Raw genomic sequence first — 19,626 nt, 5'->3', positions numbered from 1 at the left:
ATGCTCCTGCATGCCCTTATATATATTTTATAAAAGGCTCCGAGTGCACAAAGAAGGGCATTTTCAATATGACATCTAAGTCGGACTTTGGACGTTTTGCGCTAAACATCCCAAATCCAAATAGGAAATATGGCCATTCCCAAAACTGCAAAATGTGTATCTTTTTTTTTTTTTTTTTTTCAAAAATACCTTTTGTAACAAGTTTTTGTGCTCTGTGCGTTTATTTTTTCAGGTCATTTTTGAAAAAAAAAATGAACAAATAAAAAATGTAGAAAATCACGCCATTGGGACATAGGACAGGCAAATATGTTTAGCAGACTGGTCCCCCAGACATCCTAGGAGAGGAATGGGACACCCTAGAGGGCACTGCTGTGGTCTTCATATAAATGCTCCCAGGTACACATCTCACCGTTGATCCATTATCTTGTCTGCTGAGACCTCTAAAACCCATTACTCCCAACTGTACACCACTACAATAGCCCTAATGGGTGAAGGGGGCACCAATATGTGGGTACAATGGGTTTCTGGTCAATTTTGGAGGGCTCACAGTTTTCACCACAAGTGTAACAGGTAGGAGGAGGTATGGGCCTGGGTCCACTTGTCTACAGTGCACTGCACCCACCAGTACACTACTCCAGGGACCTGAATGCTGCTGTAATAAACCTGGCTCTAACATCTAAGGCTGTCATAGAGTTTAGCGAGTACCATTTTTTATTCACATCTTTGGGGGGTGGGAGGGGATCAGTGACCACTGAGGAGTAAGGGGGTGTCATACCTGATTCCCTCCAGTGGTCATCTGGTCATTTAGAGCACCTTTTTGTCGTAGGCGCCCGGCATAAGAGGCTTGGAGAGGCTAAGCCTCCCCCCTGCTGCAGCAGAATGGATCAGCTGTGGAGTCCAGCTGCTCTGAGGGGATTAAATTGTTGATTTACCTCCATCCACACAGCAGAAGCTGCAGTGAAAGCCCTCTAGCAGTTGTAGAAATTGGTTTATGGTTTGTTTACCTTACTACTGGGAAAGCAGGGGGGGGTTGGCTGGAGGTGTCCTGGGTTGCCAGGGAGATATTTAACGAGGATGACTTCCTGACCTGCACTGAGGACAAATAGCAGCAGAATGGATACTAGACCAGCATGATCAGAAAAAGTCACTAGATAACAAAGGTAGAAAAGATCATTTTATTTTCATTATAGTGTTTGGAATATGTCCACTTTGAGAATCAGGTGCTCAACATTAAAAGCTTATATTTATTTACTTATTTATGGCATTTTATCCCACATTAAACATGAATTAGGGTGTTTTGTGGCTCTACATGAGAATTGTGATGATATGATCCCTTGTTTCATATTGTTGACAGTCTGCATTTTCCGTATGGGTGGTATATTGGTGTATTAGGTCTGCCCTGTGTAATATTTATGGTACAGTAAGGTTCTGAGTGTGTTTTTGGACAAAGTTGTGCATAGTGTTTTGCAGTTGAGCGATTGTGGTTAGAATATGCTTTGAGCAACCACTTTATTCTTTGACATATGATACATATCTAATATCTAAATTTAATAAAAGGTATTAATTGTGACTTTTTATTTATTTATTTTTTCTGCGTGTTATCAGACAATTATGGATTTAAGCTCCACCCCTAACCCCGCCCCCTTTAGCCTCCCCAAACAGTTGGGCCACCGACCGCCTATGCTTTTTGTGCCTTATTCATTAGAAAAACAGCTCTAGACCAAAACATTGAAGTTTTCACCCTAGGCATTTTTGTTTTGTTCCATTATGGCTGTAAAACATTAATGTGTATGCCCGATGCCCATCGTAACCCCACATTTGAAATGCCCCCAACATGCCTCCTTGCAATTTTGATGCATTGCAGATGAAATGCATAGATAAAACGTCTGCAAAATAGGTTTTGAAAATACCGATATGGATGTTTTGAAAAGAAATCCATCCAAATGGTGCTTTATGATATTTTTCTCTTTCAAAAATGAGCCATATAGCCTTTTATAAATTATCTGGTAAATTTTGAATGACCAGATTAGGGCATCCATTTTCTGACCTAGATATCATATTCAAAATGGGACTTCATGTATCCTATGCACGTGAACCAACTTACCTTTAGATGTTCAGTATAGGAGGTGCTGGAGAACACCTTTCTGTCTGTGTCCTCTCTCAGCTTTCACATGTAACTTTCCATTATCAGGAAAATTCTACAGGAAATTCTGTGGCATCATAATATTAGGTGTTCATGTCGACTATATTGGATGTACAAGATAGCATCCATTCCCAGATTTAGATCCACATAAGCATGTATTTTCATATGTGTTGGAATTTGCATAATTTGAAAAAGCATATGAATGGAGATCAGTAAGAACACACAAACACATCATTTCTGACCCATGCACACAAATAGAGACATTCTCTAGTACAAACTCATACCTGAACAATGACACTATGGGGCCCTTTTACTAAGGTGCATAGGCGCCTACGCGTGTCCAACGTGCATCAATTTGGAACTACTGCCTGGCTACCACGAGCCCCAGGCGGTAATCCATTTTTTACATGTGTCCAATACGCGCGGCAGAAAATATTTTTTATTTTCTACTGCGTGGTGCTTAATTGGGCAGTAATTGGCAGTGTACGTGCACTGACAATTACCACCTGGTTAACACGTGAGACCTTACCGCTAAGTCAGTGGGTGGCGGTAAGGTCTCAGGCCCAGAATGGACGCACGCCAACTTTTATTTTGCCACACATCCATTTTCAGCCAAAAAAAAGGCCTTTTTTGCAGGTGTGCTGAAAAATGGACCTGTGCGCGTCCAATACATGCATCTATACCAGCGCAGGCCACTTTTCGGCACGCCTTAGTAAAAGGACCCCTATGCTTTTTACCAACATACACAGACACATGCGAACAAATTCAAGCTCTTAGCCTCCCACTTTTACACGCAAAACCTCTTTCTTGCACAAGCAACCACAATAATTTTTCTTCATGCACATACTTTCTCTCTTTTACTCACATGGCCACATAAACACATTTTTGAAAGTTGTGCTCAGTATAAAGAATACCTTTGAAAATGTTATGTACACCATGGAGTATACTTCTCCAATCTTTTAATGTTTGTCTTTCCATACAAACCTTTTTTCCTTTCTCCTTTCCATCACATTAAAAACATCCAGTCCTCTTTGTCACAGTCTATATTTTACAGAATGATAGTGATCATCTCCTTGTTCAAGAATAATTTTCAAGGCTACTTTTGTACTAGTTACTGAATATCAACATGACCTATATCTGACTCAGCCTGTCCTCCCCTACTTTGGAGTTGTGAATACTAATTCAGCAGTATTTCTATTCCCAGTTGCCATAGGTACAGGAGCTGGGAATCTTGGCAGTACAGAGCACCAAGCACTGAACCACTGCATTAGTCTATAACAAAATCAATTTTTGTTACTGATCTAAATTTTGAAGCAATTTATGGACTTTAAAAAAAATAGACATTATTAACATACATGCCTTCTTTCTCTACATTCAGGTTTTCATTAATCAGGTTTCATATTGTTCCAGAACTTTTGTGTGAAGTACATGCACAGTAGTGTTTTCATGCCCTCACCCCACCTTCTCCCCCAAACTATAGTCTCTCATCATCTGTAAATCCAGTTCCAAGAAAGGTATGCCAACCATTTCTGTGGGAATTTATTTGTAAAAAGCAAATAACAAGCCATACTACTACTTAGTATACATCACACCAACAACTTTTAGATGTTCATTTGCATGACCAGAACAAATAATCACCTTAGAAACGGATTTCTATCAATCACTGCCTACATAATTTTTTTGTTTTGTTTTTTTCTTTCTGTGTGTTTATTTCTTTAGTTCCGTCTAGACTATCCCAGCCATCTTCCCCTCAGTCAGGCTGTTCATCTCCCTCCATCTCAGCGGGTAAAGTCATCTCTCCATCTCAGAAGCACAGCAAGAAGGCACTTAAACAGGTAAACAGGCTGGTGCAACTAGAAGTTAATCTTGTGATATATTAACATGGCATCCAAGACGTATCTTGGATGGACTTTAGTTGGAAAACATCAGTTTGACAAAAGACTGGTAATTATATCAGTATGTTTCTGACCATTCTAGGTGGCACAAAAAGTTCTTTGACCCTGCTGATTTAACTCTTAACATGTATTAGGTCAAGGTTTAATGTAAAGCAGAATTGCTGCTTGAGTGCGACTAAACTCTACTGATACTTACACTTTCATATGTGATTAAAATTGTCTCCTTTCTTCCTCAGGCTGTATCCAAAAGTAATGTAATATTTATATACATCCTCTGTTTGAAGCTCTTACAGATAGTTATCTGAGATAATCAAAACAAATTGGTTAATTGTAAGGAAGGTAGACATTTTTTCCTAACCTGGCGTTAAATACTCAGCTGATTATAACTTAGGTTCTAAAGGGTCCTTGATTGCTTGTTGTCTGGTTCTCAATTTAGCGATAAATGTTAATCCATAGTGATGAACGCAGTTTATTCAAAACTGCTTTTTTGCAGTTTTCCAGGAGTTATCTGTACAGTTTGTACTTGAAAGCTGTCCGAATACTAGAACCTATATGTGATGTATTTGAAATTCAGGGCCCTGTTTACTAAGCTACGTTCTAGGAGTGTTAGCATTTTTAACATGCATTAATTATGTATGCACATTAACCATATACACGCCTACAATATCCCTATAGTCATCTACATAGCACGTGTGCTAATTGTAGCTGCGTTAAAAACGCTAATGCACCTTAGTAAATAGGGCTCTCAGATTCACGTTCCTAAAAGCAAGTGAGGTGTTAGGAGAAGAGCATATTAAAAAAAACTATAATCTTCTAAGTACAGACTTATGGCAGTAGTTTTAATTGAAAAGAACAATGTATTAACTAGAGGTAAGTATACGCAGCATATTTGGCATTTAAATTATTTAAGAAACAAATTGAATCTATCTGATTCAATACACAGAAGTTTTAAGTCAAAAGAATAATATATTAACTAGAGGTAAATATACACAGCATATACGGCATTTACATTATTTAAGAAACAAATTGAATCTATGTGATTCAGTTCATATCTCCAAAGGTAAGCACAGGATTCACACTAAAAGTTATGTGAAATGTAGAATACCTGGTTGAAATGAGCTAGTTCAAAGTTCTAGAACTTTTGAAAATTTCTTATATCATGAGGTGATGTTAGAGCCATCAAGACCAACCACTATTTATTGAAAGCTTATTTATTTTTGAAAAAGATTTTTTCAAATTGAGCATTCCAGAGTCTTTTCTTAACTTCTCTGTATCCAGATGCATCAGCATTGTGTAAATATTTGGTTTCTTTCCATTTTCTTTAAGATTTATTTTAATCTCACTTCTGCCATTTTCATGAATATAGTGGCGTCACAGCAGTTCAATAGATGTAAATTTCAGTGGAGATACCAGATATTCCTAGTGTTGTTATTGCTATCTGGGAGCAAACCAAGACACATTTTGGAGTGAGATAGGCTAATGATCTCAGAAGCTGAACAAAAAAGCTTCATGTCTGCGTGGCTGAGAATGGTAAAATTGGTTCTGCGCATATCCAGAAGCTAAGATAGAAGACCTCAGGTGTCTATAAAATGATCCACTGCTGACTGGGATCTGTTGAAATGTGCCTCATTCAGGAGTAAGGAGGCACCTCACTCCAAGATTTCCATTGTATTTAAGGGTGCTATGAGTTAAATATATGTGTTAAGATGATGGCCAATGCCTCAGCACACCATAGCTTTCATTACATCCCAAGGATCAGTCCAGACAAATGGGTTGTGACCACCAGCAGGTGGAGATAGAGAACTCTAATGAGTTGTTCCTCATAAGCTCCTGTGCATAGCAACAAAGTTAGGGGGGTCTTTTACTTAGGCACGCTCACGTTTTTAGTGTACCTAAGTAAAAGGCCCCTTAGTATTCTATCTTCAGCAGGTGGGATAGCAGTTCCTGTGTGCTGTGGTGACTTCTGTGTGGCCTTCTGTCCTGCTTGCAGGTTCAGTTGAGTTTGAGGTTGAGAATATCCTGTGCCTCGGGTGTAAACGTAGTGGTCTAGGTTCCTCCCTGCTCCCCCATTGCCACTTTCTACCTCTTTATCTTGGCCTTCCCTTCTCTTTTTCTCCTGCCTCTAGCTTAAAAAAAAAAATACAGCCACTGAGGTTCTTTTTGAGAGCACTTGTGCTGTGAGAAGATTGTGGGGCTTCAATGCCTTGGAGGTCACAAGACTGGCTGTTTTCTGTAAGTATATTTATTATTCTCTATGTCCGAGCCTCTTGTGCACACTGGGGGGGTAAGCTATCAGCTACTGGTTCATGCAGGCTTTGCTTTACTTCTGTGGACATGCCGCTTTTGCCTACTTTGGCTGTCAGTACTCTGTCTCCGGGAGTTCAATCCGGCCGCTCTGATGGTGGTTTTAAGGGTTCCGCGCCAACAACTCCTACACTCCGTGAGACTTCGGGGGCCATTTTGTCAGTGGGTTCCTTGCCCACTACCATGTCCCAGGATGTTTGTTTTGTGGGGATAGAAGTCTCTGCCCTGCCATTTTCGCCTCAATTTGTTCTTTTATTACATCAGGCCTTTTTATTAAAGTCAGCTCAAGCTGCCTTTCCTTCTTCCCCTCATGTTGCTTTTGAGGAGCAGCTTCCTAAGAAATGAAAACTTTCCATTTCATAGGATTTGGAGAACGTTCCTCCTCGGGAGATTTTATCTGTGTATTCTGACTGTCCTAGTTCTGCTGATGGCCGTAACGACATTTCAGAGACAGACGAGCGTGATGATCATTTTTGAGAGTGGAGTTGCCTCGATCACAAAATCTATGGAGGCTTTAAACATTTCTTCCCCTGCTTCTCAGTCCTCTGGTCCTGCTTCATCTATTATGCCAGGTACTAAAAGAACTCCTGTATCTTTCTGTATTCATGAGGCTATGCAAGAGGTTATTGCAGCTCATTGGGAGACCCCTGATTCTATCCTCCAGGTGGCTCGCGCTATGTCCAAATTATATCCCCTTCTGCGGTCTGATTTAGAGCAGTTTGCTCTGCCTAAGGTGGATGCCCTTATTACAGTTACTAAATGTACCACTATCCCTGTTGAAGGCGGCAGTGCATTAATGGATATGCATTATGGCAAGCTTGAGGTTCCTTGAAGCTTGTCTTTCAACTAGCTACATTAAATTCTCAGTCAGCAATTTCTTCTTCTTTTGTAGTCAGGACTTCTTTATCGTGGATTCAACAATTGTCCACATTGGACTCACCTCCAGATTTTCTCCCTACCCTAGAAGCAGGGTTGTCCTATTTGTCAGATGCACCTTATGATATTCTTTGAGCGTCAGCTAAGCGTATGGCCTTGGCCGTTTTGGCACGATGCTGGATATGGTTGAGACATTGGGCCACTGATGTGGTACCCAGATCTCGTCTGGCAAAGTTGCCTTTTCAGGAGAAACTATACTTTGGTGCAGATTTGGTGAAGGTTGTTAAAGCCTGAAAGATTCCAAGGTCCAGCAGCTATCTGACAACAAGCCTAAGCCTCTTCTCTGGGTGGCTAAGTCTCATTTTTGAGAAGAGCAGAGGTATAGACCAGGGAAGGCTAGTGCTTCCACTCAAAAACCTTACTTTCTAGAGAGTCAGTCTTCCTTTCGAGAAGGCAAGAAGTCCTTTTCCACTTCATCAAGAACCTCTCCCTCTTCGCAACCCTCTCAATGAAAGTGTTGTGGTTCACTCTTTGTACATAGATAGAAGTGGGTGTCTTTCCCACTTTCACAAAGAGTGGACCACCATTACTGTAGACCAATGGAACCTTGATATCATTCTCCATGGCTACAAGCTAGAATTTTCAAAGCCACTCACAGATCTTTTAATGCTGTCCCCTTGCGGCAGATCTGCAGAGTCGGGCAGTGCTAACTACCATAGCCTCTTTAAGGCTACTGGGGGCCATTATCCCATTCCTCCGGCAGAGAGGGTCATGGGTCGATGTTCCATCTATTTTGTCATCCCAAAGAAAGAAGGCTCTTTTCACCTGGTTCTGGATCTCAGAGGGTTGAACAAATCTCTCAGAGTGCTGCACTTCCACATGGAGACTCTTCATTTTGTCATAGCCTCGATCCAGCCAAGCAAGTTTCTCACCTCATTGAAGTTCAAGGAGGCTTATTTTCATATCCCAATTTGGCTTCCTCACAGGAAATTTCTCCGGTTCGAGATCCTGGAAGATCATTTTCAATTCAAGGCCAAGCCTTTTGGCCTTGGCTCTGCACCTTGCACATTTTAAAAAGTTATGGTGGTGATGGCGGCATCCTTTCTTCACCAGCAAGGGATCCAGGTACATCGTTACCTGGACGATTGGTTAATTCAAGTGTCTTCTTATCAAGAGAGCCTTCGCAGTACACAGACAGTCCTGTCTTTTCTTTCTACACTGGGTTGGGTGGTGAATTACAGCAAGAGTCATCTCATCCCCACCCAGACCCTGGAGATTCTGGGAGTGTGCTTCAATACCCAGGTGGGGAAGGTTTTCCTGCCGCAGCATCGTCAGCTCAAGCTCAAACAGCAGATTCTCAGGCTTCTGTCTTCCCTGCCCACTGGCATGGGATTATGCTCAGGTTCTCGGTTCTATGGTGGCAACTTTGGATGTTCTGCCTTGGGCGAATTTCTACATGTGGCCCCTACAATCATCCCTATTGAGCTGGTGGTCTCTGGGTTCGGAGATTTGCAACCAGCTGGTGCCATGGATGCCTCAAGCCAGACAGAATCTGACTTGGTGGCTTCTCCCTGCGCACACTTAAGCAGGGTAGCCCTTACAGTTGGTGTGTTCTCATCTCTGATGCCAGCCTCTTCAGATGGGGGGAGCCCATTATCTCCACCACTCTGCAGAGGGCCACTAGTCGCTAGTGGAGGCTTCATAGTCCATCAACAGACTGGAACTTCGATTTGTCCAGAAAGCTCTACTAGCCTTTGCGCCTTTTCTTCACAGGAAGCCGGTGTGCGTGCTCAAAGACCATGTCACAGCCACGTCTTACATCAACAGACAAGGAGGAACAAAGAGGATATCTGTAGCCCAGGAGGTGCATCTTCTTTTTCAGTGGGTGTAATTGAGCATTGTGATGGTTTCAGCATATCACATAGCAGGTTCACTGAACTCGCAAGCGGATGTACTCAGCAGAGCGTCTCTGGATTCAGGGGAATGGCAACTGTCAAAGACTGCATTTCACCTCATTTCCACATAGTGGGGCCTTCTGGTTCTGGACCTCATGGCATTAATTTCATTTATTAATATTTGTATACTGCCCTTATTCAGAGCGGTGCACAAATAAACTTACATAAGAAAGAAAACATCACATAAAAGCTCAACAAAATATACATGCTTGCACTATACTGTGTCCTTAGCTATCAAACTTACTGTTTAACCTGCATCAGTGCTCAAGTACACAGATTCTGCAGCCACTTCAAGGAGAAAGATTTCCTAGGAATGGATGCACTGGTACAGCCTTGGCCATTGGACAGCCTCCTTTATGAGTTTTCTCCGTGGCCTCTCGAGGGAAAGACGTTGCACATGGTTGCACGTCATCCCTGGAAGGTCGTTCTTGTAGCTCCAGACTGGCCCAGATGTCCTTGGTATGCAGACCTCACCCGTCTTCAAATCACTCCTCAATTGTCTGTCCCTCCACTTTCGGGCTTATTGCACCAAGGTCCAGTACTTATGGATGATCCCTCCCACTTTGGTCTTACGAAAGAATGGTTACGCGGATGATGTTATTACTACTTTGGTGCAAGCCCAAAAGCGGTCCACTTCTTCTTCTTATACTACATTGTGGAGAACTTTTGAGGGCTGGTCAGCACAGAATGGTGTTTCATTGTCTCCAATTTTATCCTTCCTTCAGGAAGGATTCAGAAAAGGCTTGGCTCTAAATTCACTCAGGGTTCAGGGTTCAGGTGGTAGCATTGCCGTGTCATAGAGGCAAGATACAGAATGCCTCATTGGCTACTCACCTTGATATAGTGCTGTTCCTCAAGGGAGAAGCAAGGGATGAGAACTTAAGAGTCACTCATCTGTGTCCCCCTCTCTGCAATATATGTCCTCCAAGGAGTCTTCAAGTGATTCGTAAGGCTCTTCAGTCGGCAACTATCAAAAATCTTACTTTAAAGGCAGTATTTGTAGTTGCCATTTCATCGGCTCAAAGAGCTTCAGAGCTTGAAGTTCTGTCTCGCAGGGATCACTTTCTCTGCTTTTCTGACTCAGGATTTCCATACGGACAGTTCCATCCTTTTTGCCAAAGGTTGTATCTCCTTTTCAATCAGACCAGGGAGGTCTATTCTGCAGAATATGCTTCCCTGAAACTGTTGGATGTGAAGCGTGTCCTTATGCACTATCTTACTGCTACCAGTGATTTCAGATGGTCTGATCATCTTTTTGTCCTCTTTGCGGGACCCTGGAAGGGTTTACCGGCCTCCAAACCGAGAGTGGCTTGATGGCTTAAGGAGGCTATTTCTTTGGCTTACAATCTGTGGGGTAGATCTGCTCCCATGCACGTCAAGGCTCATTCTACCAGGTCTTTTGGACCTTCTTTGACAGAGTCTAGAGCAATTTTATTGGCAGAGATCTGTTGGTCAGCGACATGGTCTTCTTCTCATTCCTTTGTTAAGCATTACCATTTGGATGTGTCTGCTCAAGCAGATGTTTCTTTCGGGGCCGTGGGTCTCACTGCAGGGATATTACAGTCTCTTCCCTCTTAAGGTTTGTTTTTGTACATCCCATTTGTATGGACTGATCTTTGGGACATAATGGAAAGAAAAATTAGTTAATTAACTTTCCTGTAGTCCCAAAGATCAGTCCAGCCTTTCTGTAATGGTTTCGGGTTTTCCGGGTTCTATGTAATTTTGGGTGTTTGTATTATTCTGGTTCAGTTATTTCTATGGCATGAGTTTTGCCCTTTATTTCATAGATCTTTTTCTGTCTAGAGGCTGGAGCTTTTTCTCTGGAAGGCACTCTCTTTAACTGTTTTGTTTTCAAATATTGGCTTGGTTGCTAAGCACAGGAGCTTATGAGGCACAACTCATTAGAGTTCTCTATCTCCACTTGCTAGCAAATGGACAACCCATTCATCTGTACTGATCCTTTGGGACTAAAGGAAAGAAAATTATCAGGTAATTAACTAATTTTTCCTTAATGCATTTGATGCATAACAGCATAACTTCATGAGCTTGAACACAGCAGAAGTTTCTCATGCATTAAAGAGGCCAAACCAGGAGAATTTCACTTTCTTTCTGCTTGGTTTCAAGTCACTCCATATTTGTAATAGAGAAGGTCCTGAAGTTGAACAAGTCCTTTGTCATGAGGTCCTCTTTGTGTTAAAGCCTATCAGTGATCTCACAGTACCTATGCACTGTTAATCATTCAGTTAAACCAGGTACCCATCTCCAGTTACAACAAATTCCAACAATTTTTTATTACACAGATAAAACATTAACAGGCACTTACTGTTGTCTGTAGAAGGGGATGAGGGAAAACAGATTAAATCTCACTGAATCACTGCCACAGTGGATGCTGGAACCGTATTGGAGAATTAGAGTACACGCACTGTGCAAGCAGTAGTACTTAATGGTACGTTCTGATTTTAAAAAGAGGTACTTTTAAGAGGGGAGAAGAGAGCAGTTGGCCTGCTCACAGGAACCAGATGAAACCTTCTGCTTCTTTCTTCTGTCTTGGAAGCACACAGTGGGAATTGGAATAAGAGTTATCCAACAAGCAAATAGGCTTGAGTCTGATCCAACAGGAAAGGTCTATAAGTCATAAGCACATATAAGCACTGCCACGCTGAGAAAAGACCAAAGGTCCATCAAGCCCAGCACTCTGTCTCCGACAGCGGCCAATCCAGGTCCCAAGAACCTGGCAAAAAAACAAAAATTTAATAACGATCAATGGACTTTTTCTTCAGAAATCTGTCCAGACCCCCTTTAAACTCAGCAAGGCCAGCTGCCGTCACTGCCTTCTCCGGCAATGAGTTCCAGAGTCTAACTACGCGCTGAGTAAAGAAAAACTTTCTCCGGTTTGTTTTAAACCTACCACATTCTAATTTCATCTTGTGTCCCCTGGTTCTATTATTGTTAGAAAGCGTAAACAAACGCTTCACATCTGTCCGCTCTATCCCGCTCGTTATTTTGTAAGCCTCTATCATATCACCTCTCAGCTGCCTTCTCTCCAGGCTAAAGAGTCCTAGCCGTCTTAACCTCTCCTCATAGGGTAGTTGTCCCATCCCTTTTATCATTTTTGTCGCCCTTCTCTGCACCTTCTCCAATTCCTTTATATCTTTTTTGAGATGAGGCGACCAGAACTGAACACAATACTCCAGGTGCGGTCGCACCATGGAGCGATATAACGGCATTATAACATCCTCATGCTTGATTTCCATCCCTTTTCTAATAATACTCAACATTCTGTTCACCTTCTTAGCCGCCGCAACACATTGAGCTGAAGATTTCAACGTCCTATCCACGATGACTCCCAGATCCCTTTCTCGGTCCGTAACTCCTAACGCGGAACCCTGCATAACATAGCTGTAATTCGGGTTCCTCCTTCCCACATGCATCACTTTGCACTTGTCAGCGTTGAACTTCATCTGCCATTTGGACATCCAATCCCCCAGTCTCACGAGGTCTTCTTGTAATTTTTCACACTCCTCCCGCGACGAGACAATCCTGGATAACTTTGTGTCATCTGCGAATTTAATTACCTCACTAGTTACTCCCATCTCGAGGTCATTTATAAATATGTTAAAAAGCAGCGGTCCCAGCACAGATCCCTGGATACTGGATGAACTTGCAACAAAAAATGGCCGGACGCCCAACAGTGCCCTCTAAAAGAGGACATGTCCGGGGAAACCCGGTCATATGGTAACCCTACTTTAATATATCTTTTATTTTTAATTCGGAAACATGGTGCCAGAATTTTTTGAACCTGTGCTGGTTCCTGCCTATAGTGGATTATTAAACTGTGAGTGTACCGCAAGGCTTGCAGTGAATACTGATCAGTCTAAATTACACACGCTATTCCTTTGATTCAAAAGCACAAAAAGCTTTACAGCATCATGACAGCTATTAACAGCATTCCACCCCTGGAGAACATGATGAATTGTAAGCCACATTGAGCCTGCAAAAAGGTGGGGTAATGTGGGATACAAATGTAATAATAATAATAATGAAGGTTAGTAGTGACTTAAGTGCAGTGCTTTTTTTGTGCCGGTATGGTGTACCGGCACCTTTTTTTTTAGGTCCGGCAGCTCCCCGACGTTTCTTCCCCCTTTTTTTACCAAAATCGCAGGGGTGAACTGGCAGGCGGCGCTAGTAAAAGCAGCAAGCAGGCAGGCTCGACTCCGTCCTTCGCTTCCCTGCCCTCTCTGCATCCCGCCTTCCTCTGATGTCATTTCCTTTCTGCGAGGGCGGGTGGGACGCTGAGAGGGCAGGGAAGTGAAGGACGGAGTCGAGCCTGCCTGCTTGCTGCTTTTACTAGCGCCACCCGCCAGTTCACCGCTGCGACTTCGGTAGAGAGTGGAGTGGAAGTGGGACATGGGAGAGGGGAGGGCAGGGGAGAGAGGGGAATCGCTAGACATGGGACAGGGGAGGGCAGGGGAGAGAAGGGAATCGCTGGACATGGGAGAGGGGAGGGCAGGGGAGAGAGGATAATCACTGGACATGGGAGAGGGGAGGGCAGGGGAGAGAGGAGAATCACTAGATATGGGAGAAGGGAGGGCAGGGGAGAGAGGAGAATCGCTGGACATGGGAGAGGGGACGGCAGGGGAGAAAGGAGAATCGCTGGATATGGGAGAGGGGAGGGCAAGGGAGAGAGCAGAATCGCAGGACATAGGAGAGGGAAGAGCAGGGGAGAGAGGAGAATCGCTGGACATGGGAGAGGGGAGGGCAGGGGAGAGAGAAGAATCACTGGACATAGGAGAGGGAATGGCAGGGGAGAGAGGAGAATCGCTGGGCAGGGGAGAGAGGAGAATCGCTAGATATGGGAGAGGGGAGGGCAGGGGAGAGAGGAGGATCGCTGGACATGGGAGAGGGGAGGGCAAGGAAGAGAGGAGAATCGCTGGACATTGATTGGAGGGCAGGGGAGAGGAGAATTGCTGGACATGGATGGGAGGGGCGGCAGGGAAGAGAGAAGAATCGCTGGACATGGATGGGAGGGGAGTGCAGGGAACAGAGAATTGCTGGACATGGATGGGAGGGCAGGGAAGAGAGGAGAATCGGTGGACATGGAGGGGAGGGGAGGGCAGGGAAGAGAGAATTGCTGGACATGGATGGGAGGGGAGTGCAGGGAAGAGAGACTTGCTGGACATGGATGGGAGGGCAGGGAAGAGAGAATTGCTGGACATGGAGGGGAGGGGAGAGAGGAGAATCGCTGGTCATGGGTGGCAGGGGGGACAGGGGGTAGGGAAGAATCGCTGGACGTGGATGACTGGGGAGGGTGGGGCAGAGAAGAATTGCTGGACATGGATGGCAGGGGAGGACAGGGGGCAGAGAAGAATCGCTGGACATGGATGGCAGGAGAGGACAGGGGGCAGAGAAGAATCACTGGACATGGATAGGAGGGGAGGACAGGGAAGAGAGGAGAATCGTTCGACATGGATGAGAGGGGAGGGAAGGGGAGAGAGGAGACATGTTGGACATGGATGGAGGGGAGGGAAGAGAGGAAGGAGATGCACATGGATGGGAGGGCAGGGAAGAGGAGAAATGCTGGAAATGGATGGAGAAGAGAGCAGGAGATAGAGGAGAATTGCTGGACATGGATGGATGGAGGGGTTGGCAGAGAGGGAGGAGAAATGTTGGACTTGGATGGAGGAGAGGGGAGAGAGAATTATTGCTTTATATGGATACAGGGGAGGGAAGAGAGGAGAAATGCTGGACATGGATGGAGGGGAGGAGAGAGGAGAAGTGCTGGACATGGATGGAGGGTAGGAAAGAAAAAAGAAGAAGATGCACATGGATGGAGATGAGGGAAAGGGAAGAGAGGAGAAAAACTGCACATGGATGGAGAAAATAGGCAAAAGCTGGATCCACGTTATACCTCCTCCAGTCAATTCCACGGAGGAGGACCCAGCTTTTACTTATGGATGCAGGGCAAGAAATGAAGAAGAAAGGAGGAAAGTAAAGAAATAAATGGAAAGGAAGCCCTGGAAACGGAGGTAAGGGAACAGATAGAGAGCAGCAGAATCAGAGACTGGGACCAATATGGATAGAAAAACAAAGTCTCCAGACAACAAAGGTAGAAAAAAAATCATTTTTCATTTTCATTTTAGTGTTTGAAATATGTCTAATTTGAGAATTTACATCTGATGTCTTATTTTGCACTGGGTATACTGGAGCTGTAACAGCTTACAGAAATTATTTATAATGAAAAAAAATCACGTTATTTTTTTCTCCTATACTAGTATAATATTTTCAATGATGTCTGTTTATATGTGCCATGACTGGTATAAGGGGGTGTGGCTAATGTGGGTGTGGCTATCATAGGGGTGGAGCCATATGTGGTGACCCCACCCATAATGAGTGCCGGCACCTTTTTTTATAGAAAAAAAGCACTGCTTAAGTGGTAGTTGGGAAAATTTCAGAGCAGAGTTTGAAGACTACTCTCTATCAACATGAAAATCCTGCTTCACTAAGGAGGGGGATAGGTAATGAATGTCACAGTGTTTATAAAAACAATTTGAGCTCCCCAGAGGAGCAGAGAAAGGATACCAAAGTCATCTTGGATCTTTAGAAGCCTATCTCAAACCCACTAAAAATGTAATTTATGAAAGGTAAATTTTTGGCAGCTGCAAACAAGTTGAGGGTGAATCCATTGTCAACTTGTTCATGTGCTTTGAGAGACAAAAGTGTGATTATGGCCCACTGAATGATGAAATTACTCAGAATGAAATAGAGGGCATGCGTCACTATCTCTTAAGAGAACAAGACTCTAAATACATCTGTTGAAACAATGTACTGCAGAACTCATTGACCTGCAGCTGAGAACTATAAACCAGGACCAGTAGGCTGAAAGTGTTCATGCGACACAATTATTGTGAATCACTACAGCAACAAGCAACAGTAGAGCAACCCAAATCTGCAGCCTGTACTATAACAGTACACATAACTGAGGGGATCTTGTACTAAAGCTTAGCTCGAGTAATCTGCAGCAGGGCCTATTTTATTCCTATGGGCCCTGCTGCAGATAACGCGAGCTAAGCTTTAGTAAAAGACCCTCCCCTTCCCCCAAGTGACAGAACATAGAAAAACATGTTGGTTCTGTAATAACTCAAATCATTTTGCAAGATTGTGCCTATCAAGTATGAAGCAAAACGCAGCAAGTAAGCCACATACTGTAAGTTGGAAGAGATATCAGAATCAAATGATGCAGACTTGCTCAGTACTGATTTAATTTTCTCTAGAGTATACTGGCACTATGAGAACAAAAAGACAAAAATGCTTTGTGAATCTTAGATTGAATCATATGATACAGCCTTGTCAGCTGGACTCTGGGGCCACATGTAATTTTATATGTCTGAAACACAGAATTAAGTTGTCACCGAGGGCACCCTACGGCCAAGTGGCATCAAACTGAATGTGTATTCAGGGGAGGTCATGCCATCATAAGTACATAAGTACTGCCATACTGGGACAGACCAAAGGTCCATCAAGCCCAGCATCCTATTTCTAACAGTGGCCAAGCCAGGTCACAAATACCTGGCAAGATCCCAAAAAAGTACAAAACATTTTATACTGCTTATCCCAGAAATAGTGGATTTTCCCCAAGTCCATTTTAATAATGGTCTAAGGACTTTTCCTTTAGGAAGCCGTCCAAACCTTTTTTTAAAACTCTAAGCTAACTGCCTTTACCACATTCTCTGGCAACGAATTCCAGAGTTTAATTAAACGTTGAGTGAAGAAACATTTTCTCTGATACGTTTTAAATTTACTACTTTATAGCTTCATCACATGCCCCCTATTCCTAGTATTTTTGGAAAGCGTAAACAGGACATTTTCAAACACTTAGCCTACGTGGACACACTCATGAGCTTGAATTTGAGATAATGAAAGCAAATCAAAAACCACTGTTGTCTGATTTGACATGCGAGTGCCTTGGTCTCATCCAGTTCACCATTTCTGCAGAGCTAAACCACATAAAACATCAGTACAGCAGACCACTGTCAAGAAAACAACAACTAGATAGTGGCTATGATGACATTTTTCATGGCCTAATAGAGTCGTTGGAGGTCCATTTTGAAATCAGTCCCAGTGTTTCACCAATACAAAGCAATCTACCGGTTGCCATAAATCCAGAGGTGGAAGCCCAGTTAGAAAAGCATGAAGTAGATGGCCATATGGAGTCAGTTTAGGGGGTGACTGCTAAAAAGATCAGCAGTCTTTCTCATAAAGCATAGGGGGATACACTTAAACAACCTTATGCTCAAACTTTGGTGATTTATTTTTTCTTCAAAAATTGAGAAAATAAGGATGAAATTAGTGTCCTCTGGTACATTTTTGAATATATCAGATGTATTAATACCTGAACCTTGTGATTTGATTCCTGCTGTTAGTCTGGTCTAGGTTTGATGATGTTTCATTTACTGAAGTAAAATCCCAACTGTTCAAATTAAAATCATCTTCTCCGTTTGACAGCTGTCCGGTTTCTTATATGAAGAATCCTCTTCTTTCTATTATTTATTAGATAACCTTATTAATAAATTCCATCTTTTGTAAAGGTGTATTTCCAGAAAATACAGGTCTTCTACTAACCCCAATTCCTAAATCTGAAGGGTTGGATATTTCATTGACATCGAGTTTCAGACAGATTGCTAGTATCCCCCTTCTTTCTAAATTGAGCAATATCAGATGACATCCTCAATATTGGCTGTGGTGATTCTAATGAGGATGCAACACAAAGTAGAGGGTGACTCACGAGTCTCAAGATGGGAGTAGTAGATGAACAGTCTTTAAGTAAGACCCAATATGGGTCCGTGTTTCGGCAGACTTGCCGCCTGCCTCTGGGGTCACTGGCCTATATAAAAATGTATAAAAAATACATTAGATTATTAAATAAACAGATGGTAGAAAATACATAATATGACATAATAAAAAAAACATAGGGTAAAAGAGATGGACTGTATAACATAAGAACTTCTTTCAGCTGGCAGTATCCTTTTGCTGTGTATACACTTACTCACACATTTCATAAGGTACCATACACAGAACAGTGGCTCAACCAAGGTGGGTTCTTGAGCATTTTGCACCATCAGTGTTTTTAGCAGTCTTACAGCTCTTAATGTATATATGTATTTAGAATATGGTAGTGTCAACTGTTTTGTTGATTCATTGGGTTTTTTTTAATTGTTATACTGGCTTATATTTTTAAGTAGTGCAGTCCAAGATCTTATGTTATACAGTCCATCTCTTTAACCCTATATTTTTTTTATTATGCATTTATATTATATATATATATTTTTTTTAATTTCAATGTTTTTATTGATGACACTTCAAAACAATTATCACATTTCACATACTGAATATCCATGAGTTCCATGCAAACCATGTAAACAAATAAAACCGTATACTATTAACAGTCATCAAACTTATTATTTTATATCTCCCCCCCTGTGTTTCCCCCTCCCCCTCCCCATGCATTCTGCCAACTTTGTTACGGACATCAATCCCTTATGCAACATTCCTATAGAGGAATGGCACCTAGTTCCAGATCATTTATGCTGTTTCATTCAGAGTTAAATAACTATTGCTGCCCTCTGTATTATTCTTTTTCTCTTGCCCGTCCTACTGGACATACAGCAGTAGAGTCAGCTATACTTCAAGTCAGCAAAGTCAGCCTCTGATCCTTTTAGTAATTGTGCAACCCTCTAGTGTGGTCGTCCATCTAGTCTGTATGTAGCTAATGACTTAAGTTATACCCTCTTTCCCCCCTCCCCCCTACCCTCCAGAATGAACTTACCCTCGAGCAAAGAGATCTATTGTCACTATTTCCAGTATGTCTGCTGTTTTATTATCACTCTTATCATTATATCTGTTGTCATGTAGGAATGTGGGGATCTCCCAACTGATTGAGGATTGAACTACGTGCGCGAGGCACTAGTCCCTGTATATAAGCTTTCCAAACAAGATAGAACTCTTTCTGTCGTTTAAATGCCAGTTTTACATCTCTCAATTCCGTTAGCAACAAAGCGTGGAATCTATTGCGCCACTGCCAATATGAGGGGGATTCAGAGTTAACCCAGTTGACCATAATACATTTTTTCCCAATTAAACCTGCTTTATATATCAACTTGTTGTGATGGACTTCACCAACCCCCCCCCCCCCCCCCGCAGAATATCCACCCCCCATAGAGCTTGATCTGGTTTAAGTGTGACGTGTGTCTTCAACTGACGCCCCAGAAAGCCAGATACTGCGGCCCAAAAGGTCTGAACTCCCTGGCACTCCCACAACGCATGGTAGAACGTGCATGGGCCTCCCTCGCATTTTTCACAATCCGGAGTTTCCACACCCCCCATATTGTATAACCTCGTTTTAGATGTATATGCTCGAAACAGCACCCTCCCCTGACACTCTCTCAACTCTGCGCTG

General features: G+C 42.8%; 1 protein-coding gene across 1 annotated transcript in view; it reads left to right on the top strand.

Annotated features, from left to right (window-relative positions):
* The window catches only part of ASXL2 (ASXL transcriptional regulator 2), a 317,528-nt gene that overhangs the window by 218,635 nt on the left and 79,267 nt on the right, over positions 1–19,626 (top strand). Inside the window, exon 5 of the mRNA XM_030198635.1 lies at positions 3,863–3,978. Within this exon, the coding sequence (XP_030054495.1) occupies positions 3,863–3,978 (116 nt within the window). The remainder of the gene's footprint in view (positions 1–3,862; positions 3,979–19,626) is intronic.

The sequence above is a fragment of the Microcaecilia unicolor genome, chromosome 3 (genome assembly GCF_901765095.1).
Source record: "Microcaecilia unicolor chromosome 3, aMicUni1.1, whole genome shotgun sequence".
Lineage (NCBI taxonomy): Eukaryota > Metazoa > Chordata > Amphibia > Gymnophiona > Siphonopidae > Microcaecilia > Microcaecilia unicolor.
Note: the sequence above shows the minus strand (reverse complement) of the source record. Positions and strands in the feature narration are given on the sequence as shown.